The sequence below is a fragment of the Pomacea canaliculata genome, linkage group LG4 (genome assembly GCF_003073045.1).
Source record: "Pomacea canaliculata isolate SZHN2017 linkage group LG4, ASM307304v1, whole genome shotgun sequence".
NCBI classification, from domain to species: domain Eukaryota; kingdom Metazoa; phylum Mollusca; class Gastropoda; order Architaenioglossa; family Ampullariidae; genus Pomacea; species Pomacea canaliculata.
Genome location: NC_037593.1, coordinates 21,732,155 through 21,757,148, shown reverse-complemented (window position 1 = coordinate 21,757,148; position 24,994 = coordinate 21,732,155). Strand labels below are relative to the sequence as shown.

At 36.8% G+C, this 24,994-nt stretch overlaps 1 protein-coding gene across 1 annotated transcript; it reads right to left on the bottom strand.

Moving 5' to 3' along the window:
• Window positions 1-1,220: 1,220 nt before the first annotated feature.
• Window positions 1,221-24,868, bottom strand: LOC112561456 (putative extracellular sulfatase Sulf-1 homolog). The gene is given in 20 exon segments (XM_025233968.1): window positions 1,221-4,309; window positions 6,246-6,357; window positions 6,546-6,688; window positions 7,126-7,307; window positions 7,806-7,921; window positions 9,292-9,443; window positions 9,955-10,047; window positions 13,040-13,235; window positions 13,545-13,713; window positions 14,003-14,068; window positions 14,578-14,706; window positions 15,136-15,311; window positions 16,120-16,270; window positions 17,031-17,073; window positions 17,076-17,125; window positions 18,888-19,113; window positions 20,863-21,102; window positions 21,600-22,011; window positions 24,402-24,520; window positions 24,703-24,868. Coding segments are annotated over 18 exon segments (2,610 nt in total). The 5' UTR covers window positions 21,856-22,011; window positions 24,402-24,520; window positions 24,703-24,868; the 3' UTR covers window positions 1,221-4,199.
• Window positions 24,869-24,994: the final 126 nt, after the last annotated feature.

The window sequence follows — 24,994 nt, the reverse complement described above, 5'->3', positions numbered from 1 at the left end:
GGTATTTGCTGCCCTTTTTTAATCCCATATGGATAACTTAGTGTTTTGTACCATGTTATGCTGCTTTGGTTATTTAGAGTGACACTTCTAGCAAGTTGGATTCCTTCCTAACAGATTGCTAATCAAGATGCAATAATTACAAGATAACCTCTCAGATAATCGGAGAGGTTTTTGTTGACCTTTCAAAATTCTGTCTTCCTGCCCCTAAAAGTTTGCTCATTTGGATAATCACTTTGAGATCTTTAATTCGTACACTGTCCATAACTAAGTTTTGACAAGCAAAGCAGCCTCACAAACGTGCACATGGAGAGGCCTGATAACCTGTGTTTTACGCTTGTATCCTTACCGTAGAGCTATTTCACCATCAAGAGATGACTAACTCATTCATAAAGAATGTGTACCAGAGGCAATATGCAACAACCCTTGATGTCTTGAGGAAAAATGCTTTTACTTGTCAGTATAGAATGAGGGTAAAAGCATTAATATAGCATTTAAGAGTAATCAGGGCAAACAGAATGCACACATTTCCCCCTCCAAACCTTTGCTTTTGTACAGAGAATATTTTCGAAAGACATTGGTCCTTAACTAAAATTTGTCTGCAAAGTGATGTTGCTATGTGACATGCTGTAACATTTCATTCTAGAATTTGGTATGCTGTTGTTTTGTTGACCATTTGCCTGTGAAAGACTGGGGAAGTAAATCTCCAAATTCTGTGACATGGAGTTTGTTTCAGTGTTCGTGAAATGCCATTGAAACTAGAGCCATTTCTGTACTTATTCAGTTTATTGAATATTAAGTGACTGAGCTGAGGATATATATTACAATACTTAATTTTCCCTAGCTTTTCTTTAGTATCTAATTTGTGCTTAAAAAATGAATGAATTATACATTTTTGTTAAATTTACACAAGGTTCAAAAATCTATATCTGCATAACTTCAACAGAGATGATTTATGATTTAGGAAAGCCTTTTATTTTTTATGCAAGTCATTTTTATGAATGTAAGATGGTGGTGTTTTTTTGTTTGTAGTAAATATACACGAAGAAGAAGTTTTTATCAGTCTGATGTCAAAATCTGTTTTTTGTTTTGTGTGTACTATTAACTGACAGACAGTCATTTTATAAGATACTGCTATTAAATGTGAAAAGCATTTGAATCTTCATCTGTAATTTTAGAAAAAATATCTACAAAATCTGTAACAAACACACCACTACACTGAATCAACTGAAATATGCACTTTGCTGTCCAAATGAAAATCATACATTTAAAAAGGGGCTATGTGCTTAGATGGAGAGAATACAATATGATTGGGGAATCATCTGGCAGCAGCTGCATACCATTACCATCCTGCTGTTAACAACATGAAAAAAGTAACCCGGATCCTTTTTCAAAGGGGAGTCTACCAGTTGTTACTTTACATACCAAGCATCTAGAAATGATCCTAGAAAACATGGGATATTTTCCAGAAAATATTAAATCTTTACACATTTCTGCAGATCATTTTCAATACTTGCCTCTTACAGCAGTTTCTGGTCTAAATGGTATGTGGTTACTTTTTGTATCCTTGTAGATACCAGACCAAACAGCAACTGTATTTTTTTTAGTTTGTTAATACTTATTGATAAATGTTATATCCTAAACAGCTGATTAGGTGGATAAAATATCTTGCAGATGTGCAAATCATACACTAAAATATGCACCTGTCTATGCATTTTACATTTTCATAATAATAAACAGCTAGCTACTGCATATTTTTACATTATCATAATAACAAATAGCTAACTACTGCATACACTGGCAGGAAAAACTACATGGATAACCATCATATATACAGGGTCAAAGTGTGTTACATCTAGTAATCTACATCCAAGTTTGCAAACTACAGGAAAGCCAAAAAAAGAAACAATAATTGTTGCTCCATAAAGGTATACAGTAGTTACAACTTCATAAATCAAAGATGCATGAAAGTTGCCAAATATGGAATCCTCATTAACGTGTATCCATTTTTCTATAATGGAAAGTTCATTTCAGACAAGTTTCGAGCATTTGAGCCTGCACTTGTTTATAATGAATGAATGTCTGGCCCAAATGTGAGCATTGACATGCAAGCGATCTCTCTCCTGGCTCACAGACTTTTTGAAAAAAAGCTGTAAACACTACACAGATGATAAAAATTTTGTAATGTGTACACAAGAACTCAAAAAAGAATAAAATCCTGAATATGTTGTGTATATTTTCACAAATTCATGTGAGCGAAGTAAAAGAGCACAAAATGGCAAGCTGGTATGACAGTAGCACCACTGAGACATCTCTAAGTAGGAGGGCAAAACAATAGAGAAGCCTGGCTATTTATACTCTGCTTCTTTGTAAGCATCTGCATGGCACTGAAGACACTATGTAATCCTACACAAAAGACTTTCTATGTAAAATGACACTACTGCCTTAAGTACAAAATGCACATAATTTAGTATGTATTTATATGAATATACTTATCTAAGAAGTTTATCACACACCTACACAACTGGCCAAGAAGACAAAATCTGTAGTGTTACTGAAGTCACAATAGTGTCCTTAAGCTGAACATAAGAATCTTATCTTCATATTAGCTGTCAGCAGAAAGTGATGACATACAGCACATAAGACTTCACTTGCATATCATCTGGCATGCTGACAAAGCTTGTATTATGATGGTTAAATGTGGTAAGTATAGTCTTTGTTGCAACACTAAAGTCACAGACAATGTAAAATGATTCAAATGAAGATAGAACACGCTGCAAATATTTGAAGTATTTGCATTTGGTGGGATCAGTAAAAATGGAATGAAGGAATTGGAAAAACCATAAGTAACAGTTGAAATTTTAGTGAATTTAAGCACCAGAACATCAATGCAAGTTACATCACCCAAACACTGCTAGATTAGTACCTATCAGTTCTCACACCAAGTACAAACTGTGCTGTTTTCATTCCTTTGCAGGCTCCTGCCCTGAACTCTGAACTTCTCTTCCCCTACATCCCAGGCAGCCAACTGCCTTCTTCGTCTGATGAACATATCCTCACTATTCCGTCAAAACAACAACATACAGTCACAGGATTTTTAAGTTACTATGCAGTAAAACTCTCCCCCTTTTATTCTCTCTGCCACCTATCAACCACTGAATCCATTTAAATCTGCATTGAAAACGCACCTCTTCCTTGAGCATTACTCCTACAACAGTCCACAGAATACTACTCTTTTTTTTTTTTCAACCAATCCACCCCCACTTTTCTGTTTATTGCTACTTCCCTACTCATCTTCCTCTGCTAAATCCCAACACTTTGTTCTTGTTAGCTGAATCTTTTTTTTTGCATTTTCTATATTTATCTTTTATTAGTCATTAATAGTGTTGTTTGTCCTTCCGTTCCTTCATATGTTGTCCATGTCTTGTTCTTGTCTCGAACGCTAATGGCATGTTCCTTATAAGCATAAGTGTGTGCTATACAAATCATACTTTTATTATTCATTATTAATGATCAGTCATCATGATTTTTCAGGATGGCATATGCCTAACAATACAGTGGTAATAACAGTACAGTGGTAATGGTTTGTTGATTGATGATATCTACAAGCAATAAAAGCTAATCATGGTGAAAAAAGGTTATGCTACTAATACAATGGTAATGTATGACAAACTGCTGCACTTGGAGCAATAGTAAATAAATGCTACACAAAATGAATGATGAACATGTGGTTTTTCTCTCTCTCGTTCTCAGACACACACACACAAACATAGACACACACTGCCTAAGAAAGGTTATAGCTGTACCTATCAGCTGGCTGAATCTGCCCATGAAAGCTTTGAAGTAAGAAAGTCATACCCTGAAAACAATAGCCTTTAGCACAAAAAATGACAGTTGTCTCTAAAATACCATTTTTAAAGCAATTTCACCTGAGTTGTTGCAACAGATTACATATTACCATGCTGCACAAAAATACATTTCTACAAACCTAATTTAGCTCAATATATACAAATATATGCACACTTTGTTTTGGTCTATGTCATACATCATCAACAATTTGCATGATCAGTTTTATTCTCCACACCCCACCATCTCCCACGTCTGCCAGACAAACACTATCAAGTACCAGTGGCTCCTGACTTAAGTCTTTCCAAAAGTTGAGTTCATCTGTAAAAACTCCAAGTTTTGACACATTCTCTTGTTTAAAAGAAATCTGGATCTTCTTCAGGTGGATCCTCGTCAAAGTCATCCTCATCCTCCTCATAGTTGTCATCATCCCCTGAGTTTGGAATCCATCCTGGATCATGTCGCACTATAACCCCAACAGAAATAAAGATCAGTGAGACACCATACTGCTGCAATCTTACCTTGGCAAAAAGAAAGCCTCACAATGCTGGTACCATTTTCTTTTAATATTTGGCCAGACATTTCTTCTTTACGTTTACTGCACCACCCTCTGAATATCTAGATGGCACGCATGCATGATCTTCCTTACTCTGTTGACTGTTCACGGCATGTCCATTTGATCAGTTATGTTCATTGAAGCAACACTTTTATCAATAACACCTTTCCTGAAAAGATCTCTCTCTCTCTTGGGCAGATGAAGGGGGTGGTACTGACTGATATGACAGAATAAGGCTGTTGAATATCTATAAAATACCATTTTTATTGGTTAAAATTACTTTAAGTTCTTACCAGATGACATGACTGTGGAGCTACCCAACTCTAGATGTTTGACACTTTTGACTGGTCAAAGTTTACAAATGAACAGGGAGCACACAAATTCAACACCTACCCCTATCTTGCCCCATCTAGACAATGAGTTCACCTTCATTTTTTTCACCAGAACTAAGGAGAGATCCACAGCAGGGAGGCAGGATGAAACCAGCAGCCACGTCATTGGGTAAGTGCTCAAAGGATTGTACTACCCCAAATGATATTGTATCACATCTCATGACTATTTACAAAATAAATTGCAGGTGGGGAAGGTATGGGGGTATGGCTGTCACAAAAGGAAAAAGAGGTTACTACATCTGAAGTAGAAAATTTTAAGACATACTTCAATTCATGCCAGGCTGCAGACTGGGAGGCCAAAAAGGAATCAGACCAACAGCCTATTGTTCTTTCTTACTCAGACAATGCATGATGCCACTGAGTCACCTAGAATGTGACATGTTGAGCAGGTGGTACCACCAGTGAAGCTTGCTAACTATGAGGCACATCTCAAGAGAGAGGTTTTTGGATGTGAGCCAGAAATTTTCCTGGGACTAAAAACTTTCTAACAGCCATATGTCAGCAAAGCATATGTGCACATTGCAGATGTGTGTCACTATTTTTACATAGGTAACTCTATTGCCAGTCATAAAATACATTTATTCATTCATAGTTTCATAATATTTTAATAACACACTATTTTTGGATAATGCCAGCACTGTTATCATATTTTTAAATCTATTGATAAAAGTTTGCATTTGTCTCCTTGTCTGGGAATGAGACTTCTGTGGTGACTTTGTCAAAATACTGTTCTGAATCTATTGTGGAGAAGCAGTGTGTGCAGATTCTGCTTATTTCTAGGTAGCATGTGTTGACTCTGCTTGTTTCCCATGTATTTTGTGCAGGACTGAATCGTCTCTTTGGTGCAGGAACTAAAAGAGAATTCTTTTTCATAATATGAAAAAAACTGATAGAAGAAAAAGGTGGAAGTACCAAATTCTTTAGTATACTGACAAAAGTATCAGCTTGATCAGCACAGTTAGTTAATGATTGGTTAAAAAAAACATTAAACTCAAAAACTTGTTTCATGAGCAAAAAATAATAAATAAAAAGTAAAAAACAAGTAATTATTTAAAAAATCTGTATATTGAAAGAACACAATAAACCTTTATCACAGGACTGGTTTTCTATTGGTAAAGCAAATGAGGTAGAGAAAAAAGACCTACACAGTCACAGCCAGGCGAAAAACTGGAAAGGTGGGAAAGGATGGGAAGGGAGGTGGGTGAGAGACTAACAAAATGCAGCCAAGGTAACACAATAAATACAAAAGTAAGATCCATTACAGAACTCTTCATCAACCATTACCTTCAACATTGACGTCGTAGTATCTTTCATTGGGCCTGACACAAAGTTGTGCATTTCAGATGAAGAAAAAAATAAGATAAGCATCAACAGAGTTAACTTGTTTGGCCATGTTGATATCCAATAAAAACATGACACTCTATAACCTCAGATTGATAAATGAAGAAACTCACGCTGAGGGTTCTTGTGCCTGCACTCACGGCCTCGACATTCTTTGGCTGCTGCAAGCTGCTCATGAAGTTGCTGAAGGACACCATAGTTTAAGGTCTTTGCCACATTGTAAAGCTGCAACCATGACAGAAGTCAACAATATACAGAAAAAATATTTACTTTGAGGAACTAAACTCTTACTCTTGCACCCATTACCTTGTTTCTTTCATGTCCATCACAATCATTTTCCCATCTATAATTTTCTTTACTGCAATGTTTTTACATTTGTTTTGAATATTAAATAAAATTATGTTTGTTGTTACCTGAAAGGGATCCTTTAGCAGATCATAAAAAGTAATGAAGCTGGTGATGTATTCGCAGTAAAGGAAGTTGTGGGTCTGATTAACTGTGCGAAGACACCAGTATGTATTGTTGTTTGCATTAGAACAGAAGCAGAAGGGCCCATCTGCAATAAGTCAGATTCATATGTTTACTAGTTCTCATATACTAGAATATATGGATACAAAGATATCAATAAAAGAGATGCATTTACTTTCAATAAATGTAAGGAAAAACTGAGTGAATTTTCATATCTTTATTTGCTTATGATTTCACCAGAACAGTATATAGTCTGCTTCTTTCTAGCATTTTAAGATTTACATGATAAGACTTTTCAATAAAAGTATGAGGCTCGAGTAATCTTATCATTAAGAGCCAAACTGCAAACAATACCCTTATTCAACCTTTGGCATACCTGTGAGAAACATGCACATAAATAGAAGCATACATGAACACAGATACACTGGAATATGTTTCATATTCCAGCTAAAGAATGTAATTCAACAGTGTCTGAAAAAGAAGAAATAATGTGTGTGGATAAATTCCCACCATCAAGCAACTTACACGTCCAGTATGGAGGAGTTTTCCAATGATCATCATCATGAGAAAAACACTTCATGCTGTGTCCACTACAAGACTTCCTGTTTTTTCTCATAAGGCGTGCACGCCTTTGATTTCGTTCTTCGTCTCGCTGCTGTTTCCTCAATCGTCTCTGCAGCCTTTGTTTCTGGCGCTGCATTCGCCTGCTGTTGTAAATTCAATGCCAGTGCTAACCCATTTAGGGATTTAAGAAAATTTAAATATTTTTCTGCCCATAATAGGTAATAAAAAAAGGAAAATAAACTGGAATGAAATCCATAAATACAAACTGGTAAATAAGGATTGGTTACAAAATGTTAGCAGTCAAAGGAATGAATGTGCACAGTCATAAGGAAGTATTGAAATGTTTTTTTCTGATGATGCTTTGTCTTCATGGACAAATTAAAGGGATGGTTAACTGTGAGGGAACCTGGTTGTGACCAAAGGGGACTGTAAATGCTCAAAAACAACACCAATGGGCCAGGAATATGCAGGAGAAACAAAACAAAAATAAAAAAGGTATTTGGTTTTTCAAGTGGGCAGAATTAGCAAACACATCCCACAATAAAATGAAATTATTTTTTAAAAAAATTATGTAAGCAAGTCATGTACTAAAACTAATCAAAATCAAACAATCCAAACAAATAATACTTGTAAATTCAAACCTCCAATCACTGTCACAGTCACAATCATCTTCATCTTCATCATCACCATTACCCATATCCATGCCATCATCAGAATTGTCAGGTGGTCTTTGAGAAAGTAAGTGCTCCCTGATACCCTGTAATATATATACACACACAATAAAATCCTATTAGATTAAGCAAGCTAAAATGGTGGTGCTGAATGATATCTGTTACAAAATGATTTGCCATAAAATAATAATGCTCCCAGCCACCCTGCACAAACAGGAATCTTACTGCGAGTTCAAGTATGAGTTGTAGGTTACTAATTTCAGAATGGATTTATATGATAATCCTACAATGAGATAAAGTAAAACCTCTTTATTAAGACCTTCCCAATTATGTTTCCCTCTAAAAATTGTTGGTGGATATATATTACTACTCCCTCCACAACCCGACTTATGACTAACAGTTTATGCTCTATTATGACTTTTTTTGGCAAATGTTATGTGTTGTAAAAAAATAAGTATACCTTAATATTGAATACTTCTGGCCAGCTGCTTACCCTATATTACAACTCTCTGAAGTAGCATGTAAAATAGGTAAAATAGGTATCTTTTGAAAGAGACTGCTTGTTCATTGGGTTACCGGTCATTTTGACTCAACGATATCGCTCCAGTCTTAGCTACTATATATCATTTTAACGCCGAAAGTCAAATCCACCCAGACTCAAAAGATGAATTGATCTCCAATGATAGGAGTAGTTATTAACATCACATATTATGAGCAGAGTCAAGTGTTGTTTGAACAAGTTCTACAAGTTCTACTTTGTTTTATCTTTGTATGAAGCAAAAAATGGCCGCTCTGCAATAGACATTCAGAGAACATATCACACAATGGCGCATAACATGATTTTCTTTTAAATATATTTTTAAAAAATAGCTTTTCTCATCATTATTCTTCAGCTTAAATGTATCTGCAGATGTTCATTTAAAATTTCACAATCGTGCATAGATGCCATTTTCTCTTAGATCAATTTATAAAAAAGCCTTTGTCATTATTATTCTTTAGTTTGGCGGTTCTTAAATGTATATGCAACGTTCGTTTGAAATGAAACAGGTGTTACTCCTTAGGCATTCATTTAGGCTAAGGACCTGGGTCTATTCGACTTTCAGTGTTGGGATGATGTGGTCTTACATAGGGCGATATGGTCCATGCAGAGCCAACTCAACTATGGAGGGGGATTGATACAGCTGAGGCAAAATTGTTTTTGGTTGAAATATTCCACTTTAACAGCCCTTGATGCCAGAAATACAAAGAATACCACAGCAAGATACAAGTCCACAACCTTTCACCCAACACATAATTATACAATAACAGCAAACGTGCACCTCAATATTGTGATGCACAATACCATGCCAAAATTATGACTCCCAAACATTCCACCCTGATGATGCTTTTATCAGTGTCAGGCACAAGGCAGACAGGCATGGACCATATCACCAAATTAGTATTTAGCTGCCCTCACCCTCAGGTCATCAAGAACCTTTCTATACTCTTTGATCATGTCCTCCAGTTGTTCCCAGTGTGATAGCCACTCATCATAGTCACGGTAAATACCCTGATCACACAATACTGTTTCATTTGATAGCACACGGCAGCGTCGTAACTGAAATCCACCTGTCACATAAAATGGGAAGTAGCTTTAGAGCATCAGAGAGAACTTCACCCTGTAATTCAGATAAAATATATAGCATATTTTCCTTCTTTTACTTTTTCTTCTCTTTCTAATTTTTTAAAAGTTATTTTCTTAGTAATTAAAGCTTTTCCTACTTAGATATAAGGTTTCCATTTGAATTTTTTTGAACACTGGAGTTCTGGTTTGTTTTGATTGGTTTGAACATCATGCTTTGTTAGTAGTGTTTTAGATTGTACCAAGAAGAACCAAGAACTTGGAGATGACAAGCGGCATTTACTATTTTCTTGTTTTTTCTAAATGACAAGAACACATGACAAACTTAAGGACCTATACTAATATGTAGAATGTATTGTGTAGATGTGGTACACTGAACTCAGCTGAGTGGTCACAATATGCTGTATGACGCTTCCAGGGAATGGATTTTTTGCATTTATCTGCTTGCCTATTTGAAAACATTCTGATCTCTAAATATTAAATGACAGAAGGGTGTACCTGCGATTGCCCCAAGAGGCTGAACTTGTGTCTCATATGGATCAAAGCTATGTAACGCTGCCCGGCGTTTCCGCATCAGTCTGGCCTTGGCTTCTGAAACAGAAGTGCGATTATTAAAAATATATGATAGACAATAACAGGTATTTGAATGCTAATGAAATTTCTTACAATGTTTATGAATGAAATAATGAGATGTGCAAATACATTTCAATTATGCTGTCATGTACAAAATCTAGAAACTCACTGAAAGTTGATTTTCTTTGACAGCTGGCAGGAAATCATTTCAATTTGAGCTAGTTCTCTGCTTCACTGACCTTGACCAAGAGCACATATTCTTTCAGGAAATCAGGACAAACTTTCTACCAAGACCTTGATTTTCAGTTTATTAAAAAACTACAGAAAACTGAGTAGCAGCAATTCCACTGGTCAACAGATGTCAGCGCCACATCCTCAACATCAGATGGTCTGAGAAGATCTCCAATACAGACCTATGGGAGAGAGCCAACCAAAAACCTGCCAGCCAAGAGATCAAGAAGCGGAAGTGGGGCTGGATTGGTCACACTTTACTAAAGCCAGCCGACATTTAACAAGACAAGCTCTGGGCTGGAACCCACAGGAGAGGCGCAAGGTTGGGAGACCCAGACAGACGTGGAGGAGATCGGTCCACAGTGAGGCAGAGACACCTGGCATGACATGGTCCCAACTGGAAAGGGGTGCCCAGAACCGTGTCTGATGGCGGGGTGTGTTTGCGGCCCTATGCTCCACTGGGTGCGAATAGGAACAAGAAGAAGAAGACTTCCACTGGTGTGATAAGTTGTATATTGACAAAAATATACCCTTCCCTTAAAAGAAGCCTGTCCCTATGGTACAGTGACATGTTGTATCATCCAAACTGTTTTGCTATTGTATGTTAGCCCAATAAACTAAATAAACTCGGTCATTTGTTCATGTCGCATGTGCATAATTATTTAATTTAATCATTTGACATGGTTTGTACTACTATTAGAGAAACAAATTCCTGACATTTATCATGAAACTTTGCATTCTTTCAGTTGCCATGGTTGTCCATGATCTTAGTGAATTTCTTGACATTTCTCAGATTTTTCATGAATTTCTTCAAATGATAACTTTTCTAGGGGAAGGGAAATCATTTTTCAAAATATACTGATTTTCAGGTTTTTCCTGACATGTACAGATTCTGTCATTAGTCATTTTCTTTCTTTTCTTCTTGATCATCTCCCCATCACCCTAAAATTTGACAGCAGCGGTCCGGTGGCGCAACGGTTAGCGCCTGTCACCAATACAGTGAAGGTTGGCTGCCCAGAGTTCATTTCTCGTCTCGGGCATGCTGTTCTTTCTCTGCATGTGGCATCTGTTTACAGGGCTGGCTGCTTGCCGTAATATAGCCTTAGTTGCTGGCACAGCGTAAAACACCAATTCCCCCCCCCCCTTAAAATTTGACTGTTCACAGATGCATTTCACTCTGATACTTGCCACAATTTTACATATCACTCAAAGTTCTGTATCTACTAAGCTACTTAACTGACAGAAACGTCACAACTTTAGATTACAGCATTATAAATAATAGATAAATAGCACATTTGTATACTGTCTTTTTCCAGCATCAGCCAGAATGAAGGTGCTTTACACATAGGCATGCAAGCACATCATATTAATTTATATATATATAATTAAAAAATATATTGATTAATACATCATATTAATAGAAGAAGTATAAAAATAGTATTGCTAAGTGTCATGGAACAGGCATTCCTCCTTTCTTTAGTGATCCAACCTGATAGTTAAGATCCAGCAGGAAGATGGGGTGTTGAACAGATAGATATGGAAGACATGCTACTGACAGCAGAGCCTGATATAAAACTTGCCAACATGTCACTGCGATGTGGTTGTTGTAAAACACAATGGTCTGGTTTATGGACTTGAAAACCTCAGGACACAGATTCATGCCAAACTAATGAATAATTCTGTGCAATGCTTTGAAAACAGCAGCTGCATTGCCTGCATCGGCAAAACAATGGCTGTGTCACTGACAACTTGAGCTCTGACTCTTGGTAACCACCAACTTTTCTTTGAACATCGCCTTCACGTCATTGTCAGATAATGTCACCTAAATCTCGATAAACTCTCTAGACACAGAGTCTGGAATTGATGGACTATGTGAACTGTTTGCTGTGGTTGGGCAGAAAGAAGTTGGCAACTCCCAGATACTCTGTCACTGCATTACTCTTTCTCTTGTAGTCCTGTTTCTGATCTTTCATACAGCTGCTTGAGCCAAAACTACACAGCTGCAGGTCTTCTCACAGCTTTTTGGCAGACGTTCAACAGCTTCTCCAAACCAACCAAACACAACAACAGACCAGAAACATGGACGGAGCAAGATGCAGGATGACACAAAATGCATCTTATCACCAGATGACATCACAGCAGCGCAAAGATTGAACATCAATTATCTAAACTAAAAATGTAGCAAACTGAATGGTCTTTCAACCAAAAACTGAAGAGCAGCCTAGTTTACAACATCAGAAAAGTTTAAGTGTCATGAAGAAGGCTCATAATCCTGCTAAGCCATAAACCAAAAACCCAAAAGATGGCCAAGCCAAGCCGTTAGCGGATGAAAGTGTTGACTGAAAGAAAAGATGAAGAATAAGCAGTGAAGAACAGTCCAGAACAGAGAAGAATGGCGCAACAAACATCACAGATCGGTAAAATGCACTAAAACTTAACACAGATCCAGTGACAAAACAACAGAGAGCTAGTCCCCTCCAGCCAATTAGGCAAAGGGACATCACTCTCATCTATGATTATTTTTATTTTAGTTTTTGGTGCTAAGTTTTGGTGACTGAGGTGAGATAACAGATTTGCAAAGTCTAGACAAAAACAACCTCCAATTACATTTCACTGATGCAGTTTGCAGATCAGATCAAGGGAAAGTAGATATCACTAACAAAACCTTAGAAAAGAGTCAATTGCAGCATCATGTACTTTTAATGTATGATGCACAAAACATGTCATAAATTTTATGGCTTTATAATATCAGAGCTTCAAGAACAGTCACAATACTCACTTCTTTTTGCTTGCTGCCTGAGAAATCTACGATGGCGTATATGTTCTCTAGGGTAAGATACTCTCTGGCCTATCCGTCCATCACTACAAGTACATGGCTGCGGTTGGTCACTCTGTATGGAATTTATCTCGGTATGGTCACCATTTCGACACTTGTACAAACGTGCATTCCCAGATTCCATTGCACAGTACCACTTCTGCAATTGGGAAAAAGCTACAATAAGCTCCAAGTGCCTGCCTCAAAACATCATTCTGCTTTTTCAAGCATTTTCCAGCATTAAATTAGGTAATAGAAAGTTTAAACTGTAAATACTGATAAGATGGCTAGCTGTAAGGGTTGTGGCTTACTCAGTTCTTCAGTATGGTGGTTTTCAAGGTTAGTCGTTTCCAAAGTTTATGACAAGGCAGACAAGTCTTGCTGCAGACACCCATCACTTGCAACATGTTATCTTAAAAGGTATTTAAAACATTTCTTGTTTCCTTTTGGTTATGATAGACTGTTATACCTGATGTGGTTTACATGGGTACTGGTTTTCAGGATCAGAGCACTGACGGGCAACTTTCTGCTGTTTTGGGTTCAGGTACAGGTGAAGATTAGGCTGATTGCCACTTTGTTGCATCAATGTCAATTTCTCCTCTCTCATCCGGTCTTTAATCATTTTCTTTGAGACCTTCCTGAAAAAAGGCATCCTTAGCTTCATCAGTAACATCTAGTGGCACTTTGGTAATACAAAAGACATACTTAAATACTTTTTCAATGATGCTTGTAAATTTCAATGATGCTTGTCTAAAAAGAGTAGACCTTTTAAAAATTCTATAAATGAAGTTAGTCAGTCTTGAAATATTAATGATATTAAGGTGCTAAAAGTCTGGGTTTCGCTTATAATGATAGACTGTAACGTGAAACTCATACAATGGAGAAAACAGACACTCTCAGCCATGATTATTATTGACATTAACTTACCCTCTTTCAAGAAGAATACTATCTCTCCACGCAACTGGGGTTTTCACAAAACCTCGACTGTCCATGCTGTCGTACAAAGTCAAAGCCTTGAATATCAACTCTTATATGTGATGCTGTTAATTGTAATGTTAAGTTTATAAGCAAGCACATGAACTTGTACAACCAGTTTGTCCTGTAACATTCTGCATGATGATCTCAGCTATTATAAGGTAGATTTGATAATTACAACAGGTAACAGAATATTCTACTCGTCGCATCTGATCCACATGATTTTTTTTTCTGTAGGAATGTCAAGAATATATGTTAGCAAAAGTTGTAGTTCACAAAAACACAGTTTACAAGTAAGTCTTAGTTTATCCTTCTAGCCGCATAGAACAATGCTGTTTTGCAGGTATGAGAAATACAAGGCAAAAGAAATCCAGGACAAAAGCACTTTGAGAAACAGAGAGAAACAACTATGTGTATGGGATGTGGGGAGGGGTGGTATGGCTGAGAGAGACAATGTGAGAAAGAAGAGAGCATGAAAGCTTGATAACATCACCAGCTAAACAGTTGCTAAATTCTCTCTTGCTTACCTGTTACCTTCTTTAGTTCCTTTGAGAACACGAAAGAAAGAAAGTCCATCCATAGAATCAGGTACAGCAGCACCTCCCATTTCAAGCATTGTTGGAGCAATGTCAGTGTTCACAACAATATTAGATATCCTAGAAAACACAGTCAGATTGTCAGTATTCTATACTAAAAATAACAATAAGGAAAAAAAGATAGTGTGTGAATGTGTGGATGCCTAACCCTAACCCATGAATCTTGATATAAACAGATGAAAATATGATAAATCTGCCCAGAAAATATCAGTGTCACCCCCATATTCACTTACTATTTTTAAATTCTAGTCCTTATGGGAGTAGTCAGAATAATGCAAATTGTAGTCCCAAGAGTAGTGGCAATAACACTAACAGGTCACTAGACATCTTTTAAGCACCTAGTAAGACATCAATTTTCACAATACATGACAGTACCTTTTATCCTGTCTCTACTGTGATGTACTACCACATGTTCCCTGACCATATTTACCAGTAAACTGTTTTGTCTCCATAATGTTGGCATTAAACTGTTACCTGGACACTACTTACACTGAGCCATGCTTGATGCCAGGCCCCCTGACAATGAGTGGCACACGCGTGTCAAAGTCAAAAGACATGGACTTGCCCTTGATAAGGCCAAATTGTCCCAGGTGGTATCCATGATCAGATGTGTATATAATATAAGTATTTTCCAGTTCTCCTATTAAGTTCAGTTCTTGGTATACCTGTGCAAGAAGTGATTTTTTTCCAGAATTATCCAACATCATTATTTTCTACTATAAATTTACACTTGCATTAATTAGATGCAAACTCATTAAAATGGCCAGTTGCAAATAACTTAATTTTGAAATCATTGCTAGTTTTGGTTTTTGTTAGTTTTGTGCTTTCTTTTTTTGTCATTGCATGGCTTTCCTGCTAGTTATAGCATTTCAAGACAAATTGCTGGTTAGCCTGGTAAGCAAATCGTCATGTCTTCACATGACAATGCACACACAGTTGACAGACAATGTTTGTGATGCCATTCACATCCCCCTCTGAATGTATACCCTGTACAGATATTGCACAATGCCCCACTCAAGACTGCACCAAATTCAGTTTTTCAGGTGCCATTATGGTGAAAGTAGGGGTTCATTACAAAACAAAAAAAAAATCTGTACTATGATGAGAAATTGAACAGCAGAAGTTCAGATATAATATTGAGTGTTTCCATTGTTTTCCTTACCATAAGTTGTGCACATTGATAAAATTGTCTTTGCTGAATACACCAGTATCAATGTCAATGGCCACCCTGTTTGCCAGTATGTCAAAATTATGTTAGCTCTACTTTCATTTGGTTTATAACAAACCCCTGAGGAGTGAAAACTGCAATTATAAAATCTTAATTACTCAATATCAATTTCTATTTTCAGTCATGTTAGACTCATGTTTGCATGGCTGTATCTGTGGTGTGAGAAAATCTGAAAATAATTTCAAACTCCTTTGTACCAATTTACAATCCCATTTCCCATTATGTGTTCAACTAAGGCAACAAACCTTCTCAACAAGATCATCCACAGATTGTAAGGTTTGCAAGCGTCTTCGCTGCAGCAGGTCAGTAAACATTTTATACTGGGGTGTCATGGGCTGAATTTGTCGAAGTAGCCACTGCTTATCTGGATTGGGGGCTAAATTCCAGCTGGGAGTTCTGTTCACAGAAGTAATGGAGAATAAAGTGTTGATATAGCAATGATATGATGAGTGGAGGGGGCGAAGTTGTTTGTAGAAGAACTAAATTAGGATAAAGCTTTCCTTCTATCATAGAACCAGGATTACTTACGTAGGCAAATTTAAGCTCTTAGATAATTAATAATCAAGAATGGGAGTGTTCTTCCACTTTATCCAGTAATAAATAAGCAACCAAAAGGTTCATGACACTATTGTTAGAAACACCAGTACATTAAAACAGAAAGTTTAGTCTTCCAACATTGCCAGACTACCAGCCACCTCTCGACATATGGTGAATCTGAAATGTGTGAGTAATGTATAGTACATGTCAAAGAAAGGGAGTGATGCTTTGAGAGGGATAGTGTGTGGTATGAGGAAGGAATAATTTTGGGGGGTGTACATACAATAGTGCAATGAGTGGCAATGGGACTATGAATGGATGAGTGTGATTGCTATTTGCGAGTAAGTGGTGACCATCTAGTCAAATTCCTAGTTATGTCGCTTGGCAAATAGGTTCATTTTCTTTCAACAAATGACAGCATGTCTATGCAGAAATTCCGTAGGGCAGCAACTTACAAGGTGAATTTACAAGGTCTACATCTAGTCCCCACTTATAGATCATCACAACAATAACAACAACAGAGACATCAAACAGCAGTATAACCATGCGTGGCTAACATATACAAAACCTGGGGGAGAATCAGAGGTAAGAGACTTGACCAAAAGGGAGGTAACATTACCTATGATCTGTATTATTGACAAACATGTGTTGATACTGGGGGCAGCATCCTCAGGCCCGTGGGGAGCTGGTACACTCAGAACCATCATTACTGGTCTGTCCAATAATAACAAAAAACATTCTGCCAACAAAATACATTGAGGTAAAAGTAAAGCTTGACATAAACATTTTGAATTGTTTTCATAAAATTTTTAAACTGCCACGTGCCTCTTTCCTTTTCTTTCCTTTTTCTTTATATTTGTTGCTTTATGCTGAGTGCAGTTAACATAAGCTAATGTCACATTTTAAAATTAGAACAATGACTGCATGTTCTGGACATATTTTTGAATTTTTTAGTTTTTTTTAAAATTTGGCAACTATAACTAATACATGATAAGTAAATGTATAATAAAAGCTGGATCATTTCTCATTACTTCCCTTAGTTTACATTATGCAATCAGATTTCAGTCTTTCTCAAACACATCCTTTCGCTGCAAAGTGAGTAAATCCATGTCCGACCGAGTCAATCTTCATGCATTAAATTTTTTAAAGTTGCACTGTCATCTGAATTGGAAAGTATTTTTTTATTTCTTGACTGTGGTGGCCTTCATTTCTGGATGATTTTAGTTTACTCAAGTGACTTTGTTACTATTTTTTTTAAAATAAAATTTTGTAAATTTTACTGATATCTAACATCAGAAACACTTTTAATTTCTTCTTAATCTGATTTTAAAAGGCTTTTAAAATAACTGACTGAATAGTTTGAATCTTTTTACAGATGCAGGCAAAGTATATCTACAATTTGTATGCACTATGTCATTAGAGTTATGCCACCAGTTGCTGCTGTTATTTGCTAGAAATGGTTTAAGATTCCATCATAAGATTGCTTGTTAGCTTCATTTTTTGTCTTTCAGAATATAGAGTGGAAAAAAATCTTTAAGAGCCCTGAAATCATGAAACTAAATATACAAAAATACATGCATTTCTGAAAGGTATTTTGATAAACAAATCATTTTATGAAACAAACAATGCAAGCAGACGACTCACTGACTGCTCAATGCTTTGTTTTAGTCAACTGCTGTGAGAGATGTTTTATCTGATAAGATGCTAAAGCAAATTTTCTTTAGGTGTAAACACATATATTAAGTTACAGAATGATGTTTTTCAAGCTGTATTTATATGTAATCTGCTCTATAAATTTCTGTTATTGATTGTAAAGTAGCATTTGGTGTCACTTTGGTCTGTAATTTTATTGGCAGGGTTGGATCTACCACTTTCAAAATCAGTAACGGGTACAGATATATTACCAATGCATGTGTATCTGATGATGATTTTCACAAAGGCTTTGAAGTAAAAGGGTTTACTTTTTGGTGTTGGTGGGCGAGGTGTTAGAGACCATAGTATTCTTGGGGGCAGCTGTTTATTTGGGTGATGCTTCCTCTCTCTCTTATTGCTTTACCTTCCCTAAATCTCTGGGGAGTAAAGTACCCATCCCCAACAGTTAGGTGGATTGGATGATGTCTGCAGCCATGTATTGCAGAATGACAACCATCTCTTTGCAGCTACAATTTGCTAACCCCATATATTATCTATAACACACCAAATACAACTTACCAATGGTATCAGAGTTTGCAAGGCCGCTGCCAGTTTTGTAGCATGCCAATCAAAGTTTATATTTTTCAAAAACTGCGTATCAATCTGTGAACCATTAGGATATCTTCAAATTATCAAATTATTTGATCACCATTTGATGTGTCTTATAGTTTACAAACAGTAAAACACCAAAGTTTCATAATCTTTTGATTTCAGAAAAATGTCTGCAAATGTATGAAGTAACATGCAGTCAAGCTGACAGTCACTTAAAACTGCAGTCACTCACTTGGTAGGAAAGCGCTGCTTGCTGTGCTTGAAAAAGGCTACACTGTCATTGGCAACAAGATCTGTGAGGTAGTCAGCATAGTAATTGTCACCATGCTTAACAATTTCTCCATTGTTGTTGACAGAGTAATTGTAGAAGCGTGAGTTGCGTATCAAGCCCACCCAGTGATCCCAGCCAGGTGGTTTATATGTTCCATTGTATTTGTTGAGATATTTACCAAAATACCCTGAAAATGGGAAATCATTCAATTTTCCATCTTGCATTGCCTACTTTTATTGTTGGATTAAAATTTATTAATATCACCACATTTACTATGATTGTAAGTGTTTTTAAAGATGCTTTTAAGTTTACAAAACTATTCATGAAACTTCATGTCATCATATTACAGTTACTTCAAATAACAGGAGAAATATACCTTTCATATGTTTTTGCATCTACCCCATTCCTCAAACCAGTCTAGCAGAACAGGGAATGTCTTCCTCATAACCCTAACCCTGCTACTCTAGATGCAGAGCTGGTTACCCACTGCAAATGGAATCAATAACCAGTGATTAAATTTTCCACATTCTAATTTGAAAATCCACATTTTTCATTTTTTAGAACTAAAATTTACATCGCTGTGCTAGAAAATAACAGAAAAAAAGATATGGGGGAAAACAGAAAAGAAATACTTAAAAGAATTGATGCAAGGTCTTTTCTGTATTCAAGGAAAAACATTTTCGAAAATGCTACCTCTTGTACAAAGCAAGTTCACCTGTTCCATCTACAATGGAATACCTGCACTACATCAGAGTCCTGAAACATTTACTGCACTGCTCTGGTGCTGAAATATAGTAACCTAATCAAAATACTGGTTCACCTCAGACCAAAACTATTCTTTCCTGGTTTGTTGTAGGACAAGTTTTTGTATAAATGAAAAAAAATAGATGAACTAGAAATTAAAAATATGATTTCCACTAAGGTAAAAAGGTAAAGGTCATGCCCTAACCTTTTCAGGTTGTTGATCGTTTTTGGGGGGGGGGAAGGGGGGTGACGTGTTAGAAGACCTCGCTTTTCTTGGGTCCAGCTTTACATGATGGCAGTGCCCATCTCTTCTCCCTTGCTACCTTACCTTCCCAACCCTTTATGGTGTCAGGTACCCATTCCCGCCAACTGGGTTGACTGGGGGAAATTTTCGACACTAATCAAGCATTGAACCAGTTTGCTCTCAGTTAGGACACCAGCGGTATCTGCCTTCCCCACTATAGAATATGGAAAATGTAGTCCTTGAGTACCGATACCGTTGGCTATAGGTAACAAGCTTTGCATCTAAAGTACTGTGTGGTTGACAAAAATAAATATTAGTTACTGTAAGCTTTAATATAAGGTTATGAGGAAGACATACTGTAATGCCTGTTCAGCTGGATTGGTTTGATGAATAGGATATAAATATATTTCTGCTACAATTTGAAGTAACTATAACACGATGACAAGAAAAATGGAGTTTCAGAACTGTTTCTGACTTTTCTGGTGTCACATAGTGCAGTGTTGTTGCATATGAACAGCCAGTAAGTTTAATACAAATGGTTGTCTCTTTTTTTTTGAAGACTATGAACTTATAACATTCTGGAGTTATATTTCAGAAATATCTGCCATCTAAATGTGACTTGTACGCACATATATCTACTTTAGCAGTCAATGCTGCAGCATCATATTTTGGCATTTCACCCTTAATCCACTCCAGTCACAGAACAACGTGTACAGAAATGTGCAGATACTTTAAAGGGGGAAAAAAAGAACTCCAAGGCCATGAAAATTGTACTATAAATCAGTGAAAAGATTTTTAAGTCATAATACAGTTCATTTAGTTGAATAACTTTCCATAATCTCCCGTGTGTGCAATATAATGAATATTCATTAAATCTGCCTTGGCATGAACAATGAATGGGAAACGCATAGCAGATTTCTTAAGTAACAAGCAGATCAAGACACTTACCTGTTCTATAGCCAGATGAATGTAGAAATGCTGCAAAAGTACGTGGTTCATACTGCTGTATCCACTGAGGAGATGAGCAGTTGTCATTGTTAGTATGGACATTGTGATTGTGTGTGTAGAGACCAGTTAACAGAGAGCTTCGTGATGGACAGCACATAGGAGTTGAAACAAAGGAGTAGTTGAAAAATGCTCCTTGTCGTACCAGTAGACTCTGTAGTTTAGGCATGTATTTCATTGAACCTGTTGTTGAATATCAGTTATACAACAGCAAATATCCAAGCATATCAGACCCATCTTAGAATATATAGAAGCAGCTATATTATGATCAAATATCACAGAAATAAATTCTATGTTATAAAATGTTTATGTATTTGCATGCCTTTATGGACACAAAACACAAAATGTTCACACAAAAAAATCTAGCATTTTGGCATTTTTTCCCCCCATGGCATAATGACGATACAGTCATGCATTTCAGTCAATGATGGACCACATATACAACGGTCCCATATTTTAATGAAAAATATTATCTATTGATGTCAAAGCCCCCGTAACATAGGAACTGGTGTAAACAAAACTACTGTGCAGTCAGTCGTACAAAAGTGTAGCACATATAACTAAATACATTAAATAATGTTTGTGAAAGTACATTCTTTGCTCACCACACAATGACAAATCATCCAACAACAATTTTTGATACCAACTCACATAAGAAAGTCTTGACACATAAAGCTTACCTAATAAAAGATCCTGATCATCTGTAAGGATAAGGACGATGTTCGGTCGTTCACTATGAGTGCGGCGTTCTGTCACTTTCTGCGCTGAAAATTTCAGGCGTCTGTGATTTGGAGATATCTCTTCTTCAAAGTACGTTCTTTTGGCATTGTCTGCTGCAGAAATCGAACTGGCCACAAGGCCTGTAAGTAACACTAATGCTAGGATATTACTAAAGTGATGTATCAGCCAATGTGATGTCTTTTCCATTGTGATCATGGAACAAAGTGCACCTGTGTAATGAATATGTAAATCACTGGCAGAGGCTAGGAGTCTTCAACAACTGAACTCATAGCTTTTCTTTCTCCAAACTGTTGCTTTAAAAGTTTCTGACATCCAAAAGTTCAGTGTTCCAGCTGAAGAATGATATTAACCCTGCAAAAAAAATTATATTTCAATATAATAATCATGATCTTCATTGCATGCAGTTCCTCAGCTACAGTTGGGTTCACTATACTTTACAAAGATAGTTATCAAAAACAAGTAATAATAAAAGTGTAGACTGTTAATTTGTAAATAAACCATGTATTTAAACTACATAAGTAATCATTTCCCTAAAACTGTACTCAGCCAGACATACATAAACCCTCTCAGTACATCAGTAGAAATATCATCAAATAAACTGCCAAAACTGCCATAAGAAGCAAAGACCAATGTAGATGATTAAATACCTTTGCTTTTTTTAAAATTTGGGTAGACTCAGTATGGTAGATATCAAACAGAACAAAATTATTATTTTGGAGAAAGTCTATGAGATCCATAGACCAAAAGATAGTCATAACTGTATACCTGCAAAACTGACTCAACAAGTATTGTGAAAATCCGTACATCACACATTTACTTGTAACCTGCCAGATGTATGTTGCTGCACAGCATGTTTGTAGGACGACCTTGACTGAATGCATCCAGAATATTGTGGAAATGCCAAAGAGCATAGTTTTCATTTTTCTTCTTCTTGTTCCTAATCACCCCCAGTGGAGCATAGGGTCGCAACTACACCACGCCATCGGATCCAGTTCTGGGCGTCCCTTTCCAGTTGGGACCATGTCATGCCAGTTGCCTCCGCAACACTGTGGACCAATCTCCTCCATGTTTGTCTGGGTCTCCCAACCTTGTGCCTCTCATGTGGGTTCCAGCCCAGAGTTTGTCTTGTTAAATTGTCAGCTGACTTTCGCAAGGTGTGACCGATCCAGCCCCACTTCCGTTTCTTGGTGTCTTGGCTGGCAGGTTTTTGGCTGGTTCTCTCCCTCAGGTTTGTGCTGGAGATCTTCTTGGGCCAACTGATGTTAAGGATATGGTGCAGACATCGGTTGACGAATGTCTGAATCTTGTTGGTGATGGTGTTTGTCACATGCCTTGTCTCAGATCCATATAGAAAGACTGACTTTACATGACACACCTCTTCCCTAAACATTTCTCCTAACACCCTTTCCCATAACGCTAGTCCTTTTTCACACCCTTCCTTTTGCAATATCATGTTAGTCTCAGCTCTTGTTCTTGCTATTTGGTTCCTCTTTGTGTTTTTCTATATTTGATTCTATTCTTCGTTTAGTACGGTTGTTTATAGCTTTTATAGTTCATATTTTATTTGCTTGTTTTCCTGTTCCTCGTATGCTGTCCATGTTTCGTTCTTACTAAAAGCTTGCTCCTTAGGAGAGTGACTAGGTGCTTTACAAATTTTGCATTTATTATCAAGTCTCAACCAATTAGTCTATAAAAACTATATCAATCAAAACATGAAAGGAGCTTTAAAACAAATGCCCCACTTTTCAAAAATTAGCTGTGAAAAAAAGATAGTTTTGTCATTTTGTTTTCCTTAAAGAGCAACATTGTTATATATAATGTTAAACAACACTAACAATGCTTAAAAAGTTTATGCACATCATAACAGCAAGCTCAAAGCTCCAAGAACCCCAGAAACCCACATCTAGCAAGCTAAAAAGCATGTTCACAATTCATTATATCACTCTTTGCTAAAGCTCCTCTTTGTTAATTGATCCTAGTGCCTTATGCCTGTTACCATCTCTATGTGAGATGATAATATTTTCTGGGACTGAAAAGGTTGTTGTAGCAAATACTAGAGCACGAATCCTCTCTCCTAGCTGGACTAAAATCAAAATCTAGTTCCATCTTACTAATCTTATTATTGGCTTTATAATAATGGTATAGGTATGCACAGGAGCAACAAGTTTCTTTTCTGAAGAAAACATACCATGCGCCAGCTTTGCCACAATATGATCAAAATGGAAGGAAAAAGGTGCTTGCACATACAAAATGAGAGAAAAAGATCATGTAAGTTGTTTCTATAAGGATGTAAATAAATATGACTTGATTTACTTTTACATTTGATTAGGTAAATGTTATAAAGTATAACAGGTGATTTTCATAGCCCAAAATATCTGAAGCTGTCAAACTACAACAAGAGAAGGACTATGTGAGAAAATCAAGTCTCTGAATCATTTTCTGTATTACCATCCTTATTCCTTTGTATGTGTATTAAAGTATATATACCACTCTGCTCAACTTTTAAGAGCACTTCCCTTTTAACCCCAAAGCTGTTTATGAACAAGAGGAATACAAAGTTTCTAATTTTGCTGGAAGAAATGGTTCGTTGTCCTTTTATATCTGATTTCTGAACCCGATTTGATCACTTCTTGGCAAACGTGCTTGCAGGAATTCTTGCAATTTCTAGAATGTATTTTACATAAACTGGTACATTGTAAACTTTATGAAAACTGTTTAAAGTCGCGTGAAAAAAGACTTACCTTGCTACTGTTACGACTGGTATCGATTATGTTTTACAGCGCCTTCCTCTGCTACCACTGCTGTACGTTAATGTAGCTCTTGCACTTTTAACCGTGAAAATCCTTGTACTAAACTAGACCTGAAAACACAGATGAAAGAAATAGTAAATACTGCTGGATTTTTACTGATCGATTTTCGAGCACAGTAGATTACACCATCCCTCATCCCCGTACACCTCTTCAGCTCTCTGGTCGCTTATGGTAATACAACCGAAAATCACTTAAGTGACAACTTTTCAGTAATAAATCATTAGATTCTCACATCCCTATTGAAGACACACGCCTGTAGACATACGGCCTATCCCTGGCCCCCTTCCCAAAATGCCACGGCAAGCATCTGTCTAGACGGCGAGATCGATTAAAAAAAAACACACTCTCTTCCTAGGCTCCTAGTGGGACTCGCACGCCTCCTCGGGCGGAAATGAGTGCATCGACACCCACAAGCAACGAGCTTTTTGATTGGATAAACGGTGAAGTAATAAGTAATGGGGGAAAGTGCTTGGGAGCAAGTGATAGTAGGTGGAAGTAGACTACTAGGTTCTACTACAGACCTG